This window comes from Myotis brandtii, unplaced genomic scaffold (assembly GCF_000412655.1).
Source record: "Myotis brandtii unplaced genomic scaffold, ASM41265v1 scaffold92, whole genome shotgun sequence".
Classification (NCBI taxonomy): Eukaryota; Metazoa; Chordata; class Mammalia; order Chiroptera; family Vespertilionidae; genus Myotis; species Myotis brandtii.
Window position 1 is genome coordinate 422,699 of NW_005371791.1, and position 18,543 is coordinate 441,241.

The 18,543-nt window shown below is 34.3% G+C and overlaps 1 protein-coding gene across 1 annotated transcript in view; it reads right to left on the reverse strand.

The window, feature by feature from the left end:
* Nucleotides 1-18,543, reverse strand: part of DACH1 (dachshund family transcription factor 1) — a 441,589-nt gene that overhangs the window by 46,190 nt on the left and 376,856 nt on the right. Inside the window, exons 7-8 of the mRNA XM_014532878.1 lie at nt 12,601-12,752; nt 2,589-2,736 (exon numbers count right to left, since the gene is read on the reverse strand). Of these exons, the coding sequence (XP_014388364.1) occupies nt 2,589-2,736; nt 12,601-12,752 (300 nt within the window). The remainder of the gene's footprint in view (nt 1-2,588; nt 2,737-12,600; nt 12,753-18,543) is intronic.

Genomic DNA, 18,543 nt, shown 5'->3' on the forward strand with positions numbered 1-18,543 from the left:
CTGCCGGCTGCCATCTTGGCTGACAGTTAATTTGCATAAGGATATGCTGATTAGCCAATGGGAAGGGTAGCGGTCGTACGCTAATTACCATGTTTCTCTTTTATTAGTGTAGATGTTACACCAGCTAAACTTTTAATAATTCTATCTTGAATTTTTTTTTCTATCTTGAAATTTTAGGAAATACAATATTATTTTATATGAGGAGCTACATATTTTTAATTACTGTTAACATATATAAGCAGAAATATTTTGGATGAAGCTATTATAATAATAATTAATAATAATTACCTCATAGCAAATGTATGTACACTATAACACATTTCAAGAAAGTTATACTTTTACTCTTCAGGCATTTGGTGGGGAATAAAACCTCAATGCTAATTATGCTACTGCTAACAATAATGTGCCATGGTATAAGAAAGTAGATTATGATACAAAAAGTTGATTATGATACATTTTTTTCCTACTGGAGAATTTAAATATTTGTATTGCAATATGTAATCAATAAATAATGACAAATGAATGCTCTTCATAATGTGGGTGTCAGCTGTATTTTCAGTATGATTTTTTTTTACAATATGTACATAAAGTAAGCAATCAGCATATGGGAAGCATACAAATGTTTTTCTTTGAAATACTTTTTTTTATGGCTGTTAAATATTGTGGATTTAATGTGACAGAATCTGTATGAGAAAATCCTTCTGTTAGTAATAAGGAGCAATCATCCTAAGTGTGCTATTTGATTTCTTACTACAGATTAAAAAAAAAAAATTCTGTAACACAGTGTTGAGTCAGTATATAAAGTAGGGTAATATGCCTCAAGAAAGAATTTTAGTTACAACTTCTAGTGTCCATATATCCCATTTGTATAATTATTAATACTGTTAAGAGGTCAGACCATTATCTTGTTGAGTTTATTGTTGCTGGTATCATATATTAACAGAAAGTGTACATTGGCTACTGTCTTATAGAAAAAAACAAAGCTGGTTTCAAATAAATGTGCTAATTTCCTTTACTTAATAGTATGAAAATTATATGCTTATCTTAACAAAATCACAGTCCTACTATTTCCCTTTCCAAAGATGATTGCTTACAAGTCTCTTTGAAAAGAGACAGTAGCTTCTGAATTATTATTTGGATTGTACACACTCATGGCACTAAACACTCAATAGCCATCACCTTGTCACTGGCCGCTCACTGTCTCCTTCCTGTGTGATTGAACCAAATGGGAATGCCATGTTCTCACTTCAGAATAATACATTGCTTCAATAGGTACAGTCATAAGAGATAATTATTGACAGTTATTACCTTTAATTTATTGTTCACAATTAATTAAATGGGAGTTCTTGGTATGAACTGTGAAATTTTTTGCCCTCTAGTGGATAAAGAAGTAAAACAGAGTATAAATCCAACAGATTTGAACCAATAAAACTCTTAAGGTCCCTCAAGTAACCAAAAGCTAATTTAGGAATTCAAGTATCTGCCTTTAAGTCTTGTAAAAAAAATTTTTAAAAGAAAGACTTTTCCAGGTGCAGACAAATCAAGACATGGCTATCATATGGAATATGGTCCCATATAAGGAACTCCAACCAAATTTCATTATGCACTTAGAACATACCTTGTTACCAATGTTTATCTTGTTTTGATTATATTAATGAAGCCACATTATTTAGAACTGTACTATTGGGTTGACAATTTCCTAAATCAACTTCATCCCCGGAATCTTCTAGCTGTGGCTTCATAGTAACTGATGAAAAAACATACTAAGTCCTGTCAGTTTTGAAAACAAACAGAACACTAATTTTTAAATGTCAAATATCCAAAAGAAGAATATATATAGTATTTGTTATGGATACTTATTAAATGAAAGAAAAGAAGCACTCTTTCTAGAATACCTAGGAGAAACTTATTGTTGAGGCAATGGGAAAGTTGGTTGTAAACAAAATATTCTTCAATCTCATACATAAAATAAACACACAAATATAAATTATCTTTAAAATTATGTATACATACATTGTAGAGTGTGTTAAAAGAAGCAATAGATTGAGAATATTATTATTTTTACCCAATAAACACTCATATTGGTTTCTACTCTAATGTGTACTTGACCTTGTTGAGTGAAGCATTATTATACAACTCACCTTTGGTCATTTGTTCAGACATCCATCAGTCTTCAATTTCATTTGATAAATATCTTACTAAATCTGTTTCACTTGAATAATCAGTCTTTTCTCTTTTAGCTTTATGATTTTAACTCGAGTTTTTCAAAAGGCAAGTGTGAATATATATAAAATGTATCTTCATGGCTGTGCATCTTAAATTTATAAATTTGTTAAGCTCATAATCAAAATTATGTGATTAATGATATAATGGATATATTTCAATATCTTGTGGTATGAACAATAGAGAAACCATGTACACTGGAGATTAAGAAATATATAAGCCCAGGATTCAAGTTTTGCTTTGAACTTTAGCTATAAGTAAGAAACAAAAGTATTGTCTCATAGTATAGTAAATCACCAAGCATAGTACATTTATTGTAAATATTTTACATAAAGTGTTAAACATGTTTGGAAGTTTGAAAATACCTCTATTTTTTTGTTCCATAGCCAACTGTTTTTCAAGGGTTTCCCTTAGTTCTCGTTCCCTTAAAAAATCCATCTTCAGCTCTGTTTTTTCCAGTTGGACCTGTTTTTCTTGAGCTCTGGCATTATCTATGGCAACTTTCAAGAGCCCCTGTACAAAGAAAGTATTGAGAATTGATATATTTTGGTACAAAGCACATTTCATTCATTACTTAAAAGCATTTCAAAAGAGAAGAACCCTCTTGTCAAATTCTTCCATTCTTGTGCATTCACTCTGTACTTACTATAATTAAAGCACAACATTTCTAAATCTAATGAAAATATTTTGGAAAGGCAAATACTTTCGGCATTCAAGTTCAGTTGCTTCTAATCAGAATATTTAAATCTAACGTTAAATGAGGGCAGCACATAAGCATGTCTAAAAAAGAACTGAGTTAAACATTAGACTGAACATGGTTTTTGCAACCCCAAGTGTTCCTGGCACCACCCACCTATTTCTGGGAGCTTGTCACCACCATTTTCTACGAAAATTATACTAGATAAAGTGGGCTTCTTTTACGGTTCCCAATTTGTTTCTGCACAAGGGACTTTGCTCTTTCTGTTCCCTTCCTGAATGCTTTTCCTTCCAATTTTTGTGGTTTATGCCCTCATTTCATTTCACCTTTGCTTAGTTACCACTCAAGAAAGGCCTTCTCTTACCACCTACCCAAACATATCTTGTTATTCCCTACTCAAAATTCTTCATAGCATCTATTTTTTAAATATATTTTATTGATTTTTTACAGAGAGGAAGGGAGAGGGATAGAGAGTTAGAAACATCGATGAGAGAAAAACATAGATCAGCTGCCTCCTACACACTCCCTACTGGGTAGGTGCCCGCAACCTAGGTACACACCCTTGACTGGAATCAAACCTGGGACTCTTGAGTCCGCAGGCCGACGCTCTATCCACTGAGCCAAACCGGTTAGGGCCATAACATCTATTATGTAATGTTGTCATATATTTGTTTATTGCTTTATATTGCGTCTCCTATACTAGACTGAAAGCTCTCTGAGGCAGGGACATTTTCTCTCATTTGGGACTATGCCCCTAGGACCCAGAGAGAGCCTATAATATAGTATATTTTGAACATTTGCTGAATAACAATTATAATACTGGTATTTTTTCTTGAGATAGATATGTAAGAAATCTAAAGCTTAGTGGCTTCATAGTGCATTATTTTTTAAAAAGCATTAAAATAGTCATAATAAATAAAGAATAACTTATAGGGGATTATATGACAAGATAGCAATTCATGAGCAAATGGTAAAGGCAGGGTTTATTTATTCAACTGATTATGGAGTCATATATTGACTCCCTGTATGCTATTTTTAAATCTTTATGCTATTTTTAATTTAATAATGTTCTGAGATTTTTGAAAATGAGGCTATGAGAATATGTAAAACATATACAAAGCATGTTGCATATGTTCTCTCCTAAGATGCTTTAGAAAATTGTCAGTAAAATTATTAGTAAAAATAAAAGCTAAAATTTCTATTTTTAGCAACTCAGGAATACAAAAAGCTATTTGGAAGTAGAAGATATTTTGCCTTGGTCCATGAACATCAGAATCTGACATTTGCAGCAGAAGTTATATAGGAAATGGAAGTTGATCCATTTGTAGATCTACTCTGCCATGTGACCCCTTTGCAGTAGACAACATAAGCAGCTTGAATCAGAAATTGCAACTCTTGACTTGTTACCACAAAAAAGATGTTCCCTTACTTCTGCTGACCAATGCAGCATTGCCGTAAGCCATGTCTAGTCTCTTTTCAAGCATGTATAAATTATTTTATGTTTGTTGTACCTGACCCTGAATTCCCTGCATTAATTATTGTGATATGAAACGAGCTAAAGGATTTCTGTGAGACAGTTTGCCCCTCCCCCACTCTCATTTTTCACAATAAAACATAGCTGCTAAGGAAACTGCCATCTTCACTCAATTCAGCAACATTCCTGTATATGTTTTTTTTTTCCTTTATCAGGAACAAACAATTAGTAACAAATGAAAGAGATCATTGCATCAAGTGCCCTTTTAGATCACCCCAATTAAAACTTTAGTTTAGCTGTATTTTAATTCTAAGATACCAAACTCTAATTTTCTGCTCTGATTGCTCTTGTTGACTTATCTTTGAAAGATGTACTCTCTGCAATGTCTAGAGATTATTTAGCAAGATGCCAATGTTGGCACCACTTAATGTGTTGATTGGTTGTATTATCACTATCTGTTTAAAATAGATTACTATTAAACTATTATTGTCCTTGGCTGATAAAACACAGTATTTTGGTGTTCTTTAAATATGAAACAATCATTATGAATAAACATGTTGAATAGCATTAAACTGCAACCCTAATTTGTGTTACTTTATATTAATATTTCTTGTAAAGTATGAAGTCGCTAAGAGCATTTATGTTTACTGTTTCCTTTTGTTATATTTGCTGCTAATGTAGCTAATGGTAATACATTACCTATTCCTGCTGATTATGTCTGAAAAATATTAGCTTTTAGGATCCAATACCCTCTAGGGACTACTTATAAGCTATATAAAATTAAGTTTCATTTGTAGACTTTAAATCAGTGCACATCAGTAGGAGTCCAATGTGAACAAAAATCTGCACTAGAGCCAAACTGATGCATATGCAAAATTATGTTATTGCCCATGACAGCCCTGCTGCAAAACAGACAGAAAACCGATTAAACTTCAATGCAGCAGGGGGCTGGGAAAAGCTGTAGCAAGTAGTGCTCATCACAGCTACCAATCATTAGGACACCATTTTAACTTTCAGTGGTAATAGTAGTTTCAGATTTGTGTAACTTCTGTAAATTTTTCAGGGGGGTCATGTGCAAAAAGGTCATGCTAAGTGCTGGGTCTCAGGTGGACATGCAGAATGGAGAAACATTCTATGATGACAATGTGAGTTACAGTAAAAGACACTGGTTTAAAATGTGAATTTTCCTCCAAGGGGAGGTCAATTTTCATGATCTTGAAGTTGGACAATGACGATTCTAAAGAAATGCATTTTAAGCTTACTCGATGTCACAGCAATTATAAGAGACAAGAGTTGTTTAGCCTCAAATTTCTTTCCCATAAGTGAGGCATAATGGTTATCATAACACACCAATATTTTTGTTTTCTAAAATAATATATCTTGTAAATTAAATTATTTTCATAAGTTTTTATAGGAGGAATCTCTACATATTTCTTTTAAAAAGGCACTATAATTGATCTAGCAATGTTATAACTATTTTTATTATAGCCTAGAAAGCACAAATCTCTGCTTGTATGAGTATCCACAGTGATACTGATATGAAAGAAATATCCCTTAATATGTTAGTTAGATCCTAGACAAAAAAAGTTTACTTGGTCCATGTTTGTTTTTTAGACTACTTTGTTTCAGAATTGGATGATAAGTAAGGTTCCTTGAGTGTCAGTGAAACTCCTTTGGCAAAATTTGTGCTCAATAATGTGTTACATCTTCTAATGAGAGCAAATAACCTAGTTGGGGTTTTTAGCAATCTCCCATTTTAACTAAAACCTCTTACATATGAGAAAACCCAGGCCTAGGAGGATCAGGTGACTTGTCCAAGATGCCAAATTAATAAATTCGTTAAGCCTAGCTCAGAACTACCCAGCTTATTTAACCTTAATCATTCCTTTTCATGTTTCTTCCTGGGATGGGAAGGAATAATGTCTCTTTAAATCCAGAACTTCTGTAGACAGAAAAATTATGATTAAAAGAGTAACGACTGATTCATTTTTTCACAGAAGTTCTTGTAACAAAAGATACAGCTATACTTGGTTTAATGTTATGGTTACTATGCTCCAAAGTGGATCAATGATGGACTCTCCATCAAAAGCACTTCCAGATATAAACCATCATATGATCTGCATGACTTTGCAATTCGTCAGCCATTGTTTAAGTTCAGATATCTCCACCATTGAGTGACCTTGATCAAATAGTTTATCTGCCTCCATTTTCTCAACTGTAGAATGGGAATAGCAACAAAATCCACTGTGTAAGGTTATAAAGAAGATTCATGTAACCCTGGCCAGTGTGCCCAATGGTTAGATCATCAACCTGTACAACATAGGGTCTCAGGTTCAATTCCCAGTCAAGAGCACATATCTGGGTTGTAGGTCAGAAACCTGGCTCCTGTTGGGGAGCACATGTAGGAGGTAACTAATAAATGTGTTTCTCTCTCTCTCTCTTTACCTCTCCATCCCACCTCCCTTCTACTCTATCTAAAAATCAATGGAAAAAATATCCTCAGGTGAGGATTAACAATAACAACAAAAGAAGATTCATCTAATGTTGTATATAATCAGCTAGAGACTGACTGTGATACTGTGATTATATATATATGGTGATCCTGTGCTTATGCTGATCCTGGCACTGAAATCCTACATTGGATGGAATTTCCTAAGTGATAAGAGCAATAAAAGTAAAGTGAGTGTCTTGTTATTCATAATAAGCCTCTTTCAAGTACACCAGAGTTTATGTTAGTAAGGTCACTCTAGGAAAGTCCCTAAAAATAGAAACTGGATATGAGGGAACCCTTTGATTAGAGGGTTGGTACTTTCAGCCTCACTCTTCTGATCTCCAGGGAGAGCAGATGGGCTAGAGGGTGAATTAGTCACCTGTGATGAATGATTTAATCAATTTTTCATAGGAAGTGAAACCTCCATAAAATCTCAAAAGTGAAAACCTCTAGGTTGGTCAATAAGTGAAAATGCTGGGTGTGTGGTGTACCCAGAAAGGTCATGGAAGCTCTGAGCTTCTTCTCATATATCTTGCCCCATGTTTCACTTGCATATGGCTGTTCCTGAATAATATCCTCTTATAATAAACTAGAGCCTCTGTGCATGAATTCGTGCATGGGTGGGGTCCCAATCAGTCCTGATCGGGAGAGGTGAGTGCTAAAGAGGTTCGCGCTGTCACAGTAGCACTCACCAACCTTGAGCCCTGCGTCTGGCACCCTCCTGAGGGGAGTGGCCTGAGGGTTCAGGTCAAAACTGGCTCTCTGACATCCCCCTAGGTCCGTGGTTGGCAAACTGTGGCTCGCTAGCCACATGCGGCTCTTTGGCCCCTTGAGTGTGGCTCTTCCTAAGCCTTAGGAGTACCCTAATTAAGTTAATAACAATGTACCTACCTATATAGTTTAAGTTTAAAAAATTTGGCTCTCAAAAGAAATTTCAATCGTTGTACTGTTGATATTTGGCTCGGTTGACTAATGAGTTTGCCGACCACTGTTCTAGGTGACCCGTGTTGCGAGAGGGCACAGGCCAGTCAAAGGACCCCACCAGTGTACAATCGGGGCTAGAGAGTGACAGCAGGAGGGCGCCAGGGTGTGTCCCACCCTGTTTTGCCCCGTCCTGATCGGGGCCAATCAGGGCTGGCTGGGGAGGGACATGGGAGGTTGGCCAGCCAGGGAGGGACCACAGGATGAATCCAGGGCATGTCTGGCCCATCTCACTCAGTCCCAATCAGCCAGACCCCAGAAGCAAGCTAACCTACCGGTCAGAGTGTCTGCCCCCTGGTGGTCAGTGTACATCATAGCAACTGTCTGCTCCCTGGTGGTCAGTGAACATCATAGTGAGCGGTTGAGCGGCTTTAGCATATCATTAGCATATTATGCTTTGATTGGTTGAATAGTTGACTGGTCACCAGACGACTGGACACTTAGCATATTAGGCTTTTAATCTATAGGACTAACAAGTGAAATGTTTTCCTGAGTTCTTGAGTTGTGCTAGTGAGGAACCTGAGTGGGTCAGTTGGTCAGAAGCACAATTTACAACCTAGACTTGCAATTGGCATATGAACTGGGGGCAATGGCAGTCTTGTGGAATTGGTTATCCAGGTATGTGGTGTCAGAATTGAATTAAAATGTGGGGTACTCTGCTATTGTTGCAGAATTACTTGGTGTGGGTTAAACTACCAGAGACTTTTGATGACCAGAAATGTCAGAAGTGAAAGAGTATTATAGTAGAGTATGATGAAAAATAGTAAATATGGTATATACTCCAGATTTTTAAGAGCTTGCTATTCTCTTCATCATAGTAAACCATCTTTAGAATATTGGATACATTTTACTGGAATTTTTTTTATTATCTCTTTTAACAAAATGGTAATGGAAATAAAAGGGAGAAGATATAATGCATACTTATGATTAAAGAGAAAAAGATATAGTGTAAGAACAACATATCTGATCTCAACCTACCCATATTTTGAAGCCAATGCTCTATTTTGTTGTTTTATCTTTTTGAAAAGTTTCCTCCTACTTTTATTTTGTTTAACCCTATTATAATTACAATTATGTATTAACAATGGAAATGAAAAAAAGTTAATTTCTTAAAATGTATGAAATATACATACATGTTATCAAAATGTAAAAGACTGGGAGATTGGAGTATTTCGGTCTTAGTACTAAGACAAATTCTTTTTCATTTTTTTTTTTTACCTCAAACAAGAAGTAGAGCATACTTCTTAAATACCACAGTTGGATTATGTGTATTTATGAAACCATAGTGAATCAATCTGGGACAGCCATTTATTGTGGTTTTAACATTATTTTTAGGTCTTTCTTCTTTCTTTAATTCTTCCATATGGAAAAACTATAGTGAACCAAACTCCTGTCATATATTCCCTTATGGCATATATTTCAATGCCAACCTCATCTCTAACTAAATTTTATATCCTCTACCCTTATTTTATGTTTCTACTCTTTACTTATTTACCTATTGGTATTTTAACATTTATAAGTTACTTTAAATAATTACTTTAATAAGGTAATGAATGTATATTATTTATTCCCAAGTCTATGTACTAATAGATCCTAGCTATGATTATTACATGAAAGCTCAGACTAAAAATACTTGGTAAAATTCTCCTTTGAATGTGTTCAAACGGTAATTAATGTTTGAAGGTGTCACATCTAGTACGTTGACACTAAATTTCTAGTTTCCTCACCTGAAATTTCACAGGGAGTTCTCTATAGATACATTTTGATAATAAGGCCATATGAAAGACTGCCAACATTTAAAAAACAAAAACAAAATTTCATATAAAATAAAAATTTAAAAAACCCCCAAAAGCAAAATCTAGCATGTATCATACCTTTCACTAAATTGAAATTACTATCTTTTATTGTAGACATCTTTATCCATTATTACTTTTAATTTCCACAAAACTCAAGTTTCAAGAGAGAGTTGGTAAAATCTGGTACCAAAAATGTAGATATAGTATTTTTCTATACTATATATAATATATTTGAAAATATTAGTATACTAATATATAGTACTATTCTACAGGTCCTCTTTTAAAGCACAAAAAATAACATTTATAGAAATTCAATTTTTATAACATGTCATGAAAGAAACATCTGTAGTATCCATTATAAATTTTAAAACTGAGAATTATTAAATTATAGGATATCAGAAATTAAAGTATTGGATATTAGAACAATTACTCCTTAAACATATTATTTTGAAGGGTTTTTTGGTCATTAATTCTAAGAAAAAAACAGAGTTCAGGTACATTAAATTTAAATATAACCTGGGTTTAATTACAATAGCAGATATGCATAATGAATCTTTAATTTTAGATATGAAATTGTATGATTTGAAAAATTAAACATGTTTCAACTCAATTCATTTTCATTACTATCCTGATAAAATACCTTCTAGGAAATATGGAGCTTTAAACTTACCAAAAAGGTGACCGTCTTGAAATAGAAAGAAGAGAACACATTGCATGTAATTGAAATTGCAGAGGAAATTGAGGTAGGCAGAATGTAATTACCAAAATTAGAATTTGGACAGCAAACACATTTATACTGTATGTCCAATAAGCCAGGATCATGACTGTTTAAACATTCTATATCATCCTAAGGATATTACTATAACTCAATAAATGTGGCAATATTAAAAGAACTATCATCCATGACCTTCTATAAAACAATTACTAATAATAAATTCAGTGTGTATGTATGTGTGTATATGTGTACATGTACCTATGTATTTTGTGTGTGTATTTGCATGTGTGTATATATATACATATATATCTGTGCATGCCTATATGCATATATATTAAATACATATATATATACATATAGACTATCTACAGCTATATTCACATTACATATATGTCAGACTGTAGTTGACATGTATAATTTATAATACAGTATTCTTATTGTAGGGGTTCTAACATTATCAGTCTCAGATTGCTATGATTTTGAACTAGAAATCATTTAGCTTGCCTTCACTATCATCCTATCATCAACTCTTGCTAAAAGATGTCTTTGGGGCTGGCTGGAGCATAGAAAGAGGAGTATATTCAATCTAGAGATGCCTTCTATAAAATAAACAGTGTCTAAATGTATACAGGGTAAAACTAGGGTTTTTCTTTCTTTCTTTCTTTTTAAAGAAATAGTTAGAGTTTGAGGTGATGTAGATAACATTTCTTGTCTGGGTAACACAGGGCTGGAATGGGTGAACATTTCCAAATTGACAGTATTTCTTCTAGAGACGTGGTATCCACACAACAGAGGAGGCCACGTGCAACCCTCTCTCCAGGTGTGCAAGCTGGTTTTACACTGAAGAAACACAGAAATGTTTTCCCTGCCAAAATTAAAATGAAATTACCAGTTTCCTGGTTAAAGAGGTTTTAGTTAGTGAAAATACATACAACTAGATGGAGGATTTTAAGTAAATGCCTCCTTTTTTTGTTTGTTTGCTTCATATAGAGTTGTATACATTTAAAAAATGAATTGTTCCCTATTGTCACAATGCAAATTCAAAAATGTTGAGGGATACTTTCTGAAAGCATTTAATTTAACAAAAGAGAGAAATTGAAAAAATCTATCTCATAGCAAAATTACTATGAGTCAAATTTAGAAAAAGTATTATGTTTACTTTAAAATATAATCAACTATTTGGCCTTGATTAAATTTGGGCAGATTGATGATTTATTTCAATTACTGAGATATAAAACCTTAAAGTTGAATACAGTTCTGGAGACTCTAATTACATTAGTATTAAAAATGCCACATTAATATATGAGAAGATATGTTCCATTAAAGGCCTTCTGTTATATCCTTGGAGAGGTAAATAAAATTAATTACATTTCTACTGGGAGAAAGTTTAATACGGTAGGAAATGTGTACAGAAAAATATCACCAAGGATGGAGTGCTAAGGTAAAAATTGGAAAAAATATGTTATCAGCACAGTATCTGCAAGCACATTCATACTACTAGCTACTCCAAATGTGGAGAAATAGATGGCAAAAATCCCCATCTGGGGCCCACATGATCACTTCATGTGTGGGCAAGAAAATTATGCTTTCTTTTATCCCACACGCTCTTATTACTTGGCTCCATGCTCTATGTTATTGTTAACTGCAAGTATTTTTGATTCATAATGTACTGTACATAAAATATACATCCTGAGGACTACATAGGAAATCCGTGGAAAGTTTTGTATGGCTTTTTGAAGTCTATTCTTTGAAGAAACCCTATTAACTGAAACAAACTTACTTATGAAAGAAGAGATGTTTTTGGATTCCTTCACACTAGATGTATTTAAGTGACTAAACATATCATTTCCTCACTGGAAGTCCAACAGTTTAAAAATAACTAAATATTTATTAGAACTAGTGTGCCGTCATTTAGTAAATCAGGCAAACTTAAACATTTAAATTCTTCCCATTAGTCAGCAAAAACAAGAACATTTAGGCAACGTGATTTTTAAAACACCTAGGTCATTTTCATGTAAGTGTTTTTTAAGGCTCAACATACATATTTGTGTATTTCTAAACCAATTTGATTCGTGTAGCAAGTTTAAAATCTTAAATTGCTGGAAAAGTTGAATACCATGGTTCAGTCAAACTCACGAGTAGATTAAACTGGCGAAGTATGACTTCGTAAACTCTGCAACTGGGTTTTCATGTTCCTTTCTCACAGGTTGCAAAAAGGCCTACCTGTATGTTAGTCAGCAGGGTCTCTATGGAAGACAATCCGTCAGGAAACAGAAAAGGAGATGGAAATCCGGGAGGTAGTGGTTGTCCATGCCCAGTTAGAGAAAGTTTCTCAAGGCTGTCTCTTGCAGTTGGTGTGGAAAGCGGGGTCTCATCTGTATGTGATTGAAACAAAAATATAGAACAAGTTACGCTTGTCTGTTTTTATTAGACCTCAGTAATGGCTTCCCTAGTGGTTTCCAGAACATTTATTGCAAATTGGTTCCTGCTATCAGGAGAAAATGCTTTCTGCTGAATTTTCTTTAATGAAAAAGCTGTGGAGATACAACAAGATAACATTAATGAGTAACTTTATAAGCCTTTTAAATGCAGTCTCTAATGAGACTGAGTTTACAGTGCCATAGAATCTTTTTAAAACAAATATTATCTCATATATAGTTGTGATAATATATCCAGGCTGACTTTATGGGCACCTTCCCAATTATCTCATTTTAGTTTGCTCTGTTTGGATTGACAATAGAATCTTTCTAGAGCTCCATATAAGAGAAATACTTTGCATATTAGTATGTTTCTTTCTCAATTAACCCTTTATGTCAATGATTTGTTCAAATCTATTCTTAAGGAATCTACAAAATACTGTACAAATAAAACTTTTCATTTCACATCTAAAAAGACAAACTGGAATCAAATATAATCATTCTAAGTTATAACTGAATTGTTCAATATTATTAAAACTAAAGGTCTAATTCTTCTTTTTTTAATTTTTATTGTTGAAAGTATTACATATGTCTCCCCTTTTCCCCCCATTGACCTCTTCTAGCCCACCCCCAGTCCCAGGCCTTCACCACCCTATTATCAGTGTCCATGGTTATATATATATGCATACAACTTCTCTGGTTGATCTCTTCTCACCTGCCTACCCTCCATGAAGAAGGGTTCTAAAGAAGGGTAAGATAATACGGCTTTCATAACAATATTTTTAAAAACCAAATATAAAGTCCTCTAAGATAAATCAGTATTTACTTTGTTTATTAAATATCTTTCATTACTTTAAGCAACTTAGAGTAATGCCCCAATATAAATTATTTTTACTTATAATGAAATCCTTTTACTTAGTTCTTTATTAGTTAAATATGTTCAGTTTCATTTAAGATAGATACAAAGTATGGCTTATTTTAGTTTATTATATCACAGAGAAGATTTTATTCACAGCAGAATTCTCAATTTTATAAATGTTTTATTTCACACTAGGAAAATTAATTAGAGCAATGTATTTGCACATCCTGATAGTATTTCTCAATTTTGCAAGTGGCTAGAAACTTCAGCACACCTGCATTTATATTTATAATTTGATTTCACTGTTCTCAATCATTTCTTTATTTTTCATTACAACATCTAACCACACAACACGTTTTCCAATTAACTCTCTCTGGGGCCAAAGTACTATGGAAGCTGCTACACTTCTCTGTCTGTAACTAATGTCAGAACAAGTTAAATTCATCTCCCTCACCTTGCCACATTTCTAGTTAATGAACTAAAAGAGAGGAAAATTTGGGGAGAGGAACAATAACACAAGGCCTTCTATTAACCACACTACTCACTCACTCACTCACTCACTCACTCACTCCTCTGTAGTTTCTCCTCCCAGTCCCTCCTCTGTTAACTTACTAACAGATGATCTGAGGCAGCAGGTACCAGAGGAAGAAACGGAGTAAGCAGCTGAAGTAGGATTCATTGGGTTCTTATTTTCTTTTTTTTATTCCACTTGTCAACAGGGTTAAAGAAAGACAGCAGGGCATGGCTAATGTGATCAAGGTGATCTTGGACACCATTTACCTCACTGTCGTAAATTACTCCTCCAGACCAAGGCTGCTAGTGTTTTCTCACAATATCTCTGAAAAGGCGCTTGTTAACCATCTTTGTGCATGTGAAATTGTTTAAGAAGGAAGAGCAATATTTTTTGATCAGCATCACCTTAGCTGTCACATGCTAAAGAACATGTGGCTTAATAGATCATGGGGATAATAATTGCTTGTCTCCTGAAGAAAGGCATAGAACCAGATGAGCACCTGAGACTGTGTTCAGCTTTAGTCTGTGACTCCACATTTCTTAAAGGTTGTCCAAGAAAAAAGCATCGTATCTTTGGGTACACACACACTCACACATACACACACCTTTATTTAGAAGTTCCATTATCCCACGATTATTTAAACTTCAAAACATTTAAGCTTGACTACGTTTGCTTGTTGTGTGAATTAATTAATTAAATCACTCATGATACATGCATTCATGTAGCCAATGTTTACTTAACATAAATACTGTGCTGGGGATAGACACTGGAGAGAGAATACTGAAAAACCCCACAATTTGTAAGCCTCAAGAAGTATTTTCTAGAATGACCAATCCAAATCATTAAATACCTAATTATTAAAGTTAGCAAAGCATTTTGTCTTCCATCCTTATCCCATTACTACTCATTTTTCCCCAGTATAAGATTAAAATGGTGCATACATATGTTTCATGTTTTTTTCTGCAGTTGCTCAATTGAATGCTCATCTTGGTTCTCATGCTTTCAGCTATATGTGAGTAGATTATTATTTGGTATAAACTTATTTGATTGAATTCATTCATTTATTATTTTACATAGTAGAGGTATTACATATGGTCACTGTAACTCTAACAAACAATCAAATTTAGGGCAGAGTGAGTGACTGCTTAAAAATCTTTTTAAAGGGTGATTCTTAAGATCAATAAACATTATATAAAAGAAAACAAACTAATCAAAGATCAAACAAACAAGACAAAATATTTTGGGGGTATCAAGACCCTACTACCTTAGAAGAAGTTGTCATCTTGTGGCAATTAGCATCATAGAAAGTCTCATTTTGTCTTCCTACAAAGAGTAAAATTGAGAACAGGGTTCTTCCTTTTAAAATAAAAGTGACCTTTGATATCCTAAATGTTCTCAGGAGATTAAAGCAAAAGTTTGAGAGACCAGACAACATGGAAGAGAGTTTTGACATCACATAATCTCTGAAGACTTCAAACAATGAATGATGCTGAAGCACAAATTCACAAAGGACATTATTCCAATTTTGTATATTGTGCATATTTTTGAGTTTTATCTTTAAAAGAAAGTTGGCATGTCAGATATTATGATCTTTGATTATAGTATTTGATTTGTTCTTTAAAATTTTGCTCCTAAATAACGTGAAACTTATGGAAAAGTTACAAGACTTGTACAAAGAATTCCTTTATAACCTGTGGTTGGTTGGATGGTAGACCCTCAACATACATGTCCTTGTCTAATCCCTGGAACCTAGTAATGCTAGCTTATTTGTAAATTGGGGTTTCACAGATGTAACTAAGTTAAGGCTCTTGAGATGAAGAGATCATCCTGCTTTTAGGATGCACCCTAATTCCAATCTTTCTTTAAAAGAGAAAGTCAGAGGGAGATTTGAGAGAGACAGACAGGTCCACAGAGTCGTGGAGGAGGCAAAGAGAAGACAGAGAGGGAGATCAGAATGTTGTAGCCAGTCACAGAATGCTCACAGCCGCCAGAGCTAGAAGAGAAAAAGAATAAATTCTCTTTGATAGCCTCTTGGAGATAGCTTGTCCTTGCTGACACCTTGAGTTTATACTCCTGGCCTCCAGAACTGTGAGAAAATAAATTTATGTTGCTTTAAGCCACCAAGATTGTGGCCTTTTATAACAAGAGCCCTAGGAAACTACTTCAACTTTTTACCCCAAGTCACCAATGTTTACATTTTCCCACATTTGCTTTTTATCTTTCTGTCTTCTCTCTCCCTTTCTTGTTCTGTGTGTACATATGTTTGAACCATCTTCCCCTTTCAATCCTTAAGACTTCACTACATATTTCACAATACAAGGGTATACTCTTCTACAGTATAAAATGAGCAAGAAACACATACAAAAACTACTATTATTAAATCAAGAGCCCACTTTCTATTTTCATAATCTGTGAGATGTTTTAGTGCCGTGGTCGTCAAACTGCGGCTCACGAGCCACATGCGGCTCTTTGGCCCCTTGAGTGTGGCTCTTCCTAAGCCTTAGGAGTACCCTAATTAAGTTAATAACAATGTGTTTTAGTGTAAAGAGTTAAATAATATGCCCAGCCAGGGTGGGTCAGTGGTTGAGCATCGAACCATGAGTCAAGAGGTCACTGGTTCGATTCCCAGTCAGGGTACATGCCCGGGTTGTGGGCTCAATTCCCTTAGGGGAGTGCAGGAGTCATCCATGTTTCTATCTCTCTATCCCTGTCCCTTCCCCTCTCTGCCACCAGGGAGTGCGGGCATGTGGTGCGTCTCTATTTGAAGAGTGTTGGGCAGTAATTTATAAATATTTTAATTTACTTGACAGGTAGTTGGGGACTATTTTTTCTGGGCATGTGGTAGCCCCTAAGATACCCTCTCATGATTATTCCCTACTACTATACTTATTCTCTCAAGAACTTTCTCCTTAGTGTGAGTTAGATCTAACAAATAGAATAAAACAAATGTGATGGGATGCTGTTTCTGAGGTTAGGTTATAAAAAGTCTGCAGTTCCCATATCTCTTTTCCTCTCTTTTCTCTTGCATTTCTTACCCTGGTGGAAGCCAGTTATCATGTCATGAGACAGCCCTGTGGGGGTAACATGACAAGGGATGGAGGCCTGTCAAAAATCACGTGAGTCAGTTTCAAAGCAGATTCCCCCTGTGCAGCAGAGACTTTGTTTTATTTTTATTTTAATAAATTTATTGGGGTGACACTGGTTAGCAAAATTATATATGTTTCAAGTATACAATTTTAGAATGCATCATCTGTATATTAAATTGTGTGTTTACTACCCAAAGCCAGATCTCCTTCTGCAACCATATATTTGACTCCCTTTACCCTTTGCTGCCCACCCCCTCACCTCCCCTGCCCCTCTGGTAATCACCATACTGTTGTCCATGTCTATGAGTTTTTGTTTGTTTGCCTGGTTTATTCATTTGTTCCTTTACGTTTTTTATTTTACATATGAGTGAAATCATATGGTTCTTGACTTTTTCCTACTTAGCACGATATTCTCAAGATCCATTCATGTTGTCGCAAATGGTAGTGTTTTATCTTTTCTAAGGTCTGAGTGCTATTCCATTGTATACAAGTACGATGTGTCCTTTATGTCCCAGTTGAGCCTTTAAGTGAGCTGCAGCCCAGCTGACAGCATAACTGCAACCTCATCAGAGGCCTTAAACCAGAGGCACCCAGCTAAGTTGCACCCAGATTCTCGATCCATAAAAACTATGAGATTTTTAAATGTTTACTGGTTTAAGCCACTAAGTTTAGTTAAAATTTGTTACACAGCTGTATATAAATAAAACAGTATGTAACAGGTTGGTTTTTTTTTAATACTTTGGAGTATAGGAAAAAATGACTTCATATCTAGTTACTTTCAGTGACTATTGAAATGCAACAAAGTCAACCTTCCTTTTTTAATTTTTAAAAACCTAGAAGCTTTAATGAGTCAAATTTTAGTATCACTCAAATCTATAATTCCACATTCTCTATTATTTCTTATAAAAATTTCTAAAAAGTAGAGACTTCATCAATATTGACTAGAGAATGGTAAAGTCTCTTTGGAATAAGAAATATCAGTATCTTCTTAATTACAAGTTTCAAAAAGTTATGAATATCTATGATTATATTTGAAAAAGAATTAGTCTACAAAAAATAACATAAAACACAAACATAAAATTTCAGAGCAAGTTATTGATTACTTAGGTTTACAAAATTAATTCTATTCAAGAATTTTCTAGAAACCGCTGATAAATTTAGTGAGACCCTCGAGGTTATGAAAAAGGACCAACTAGAAATTAAGCATACACTGACTGAAATAAAGAATAATATACAGAGATCCAACAGCAGACAAGAGGATCCCAAGAATCAAGTCAAAGATTTGAAATA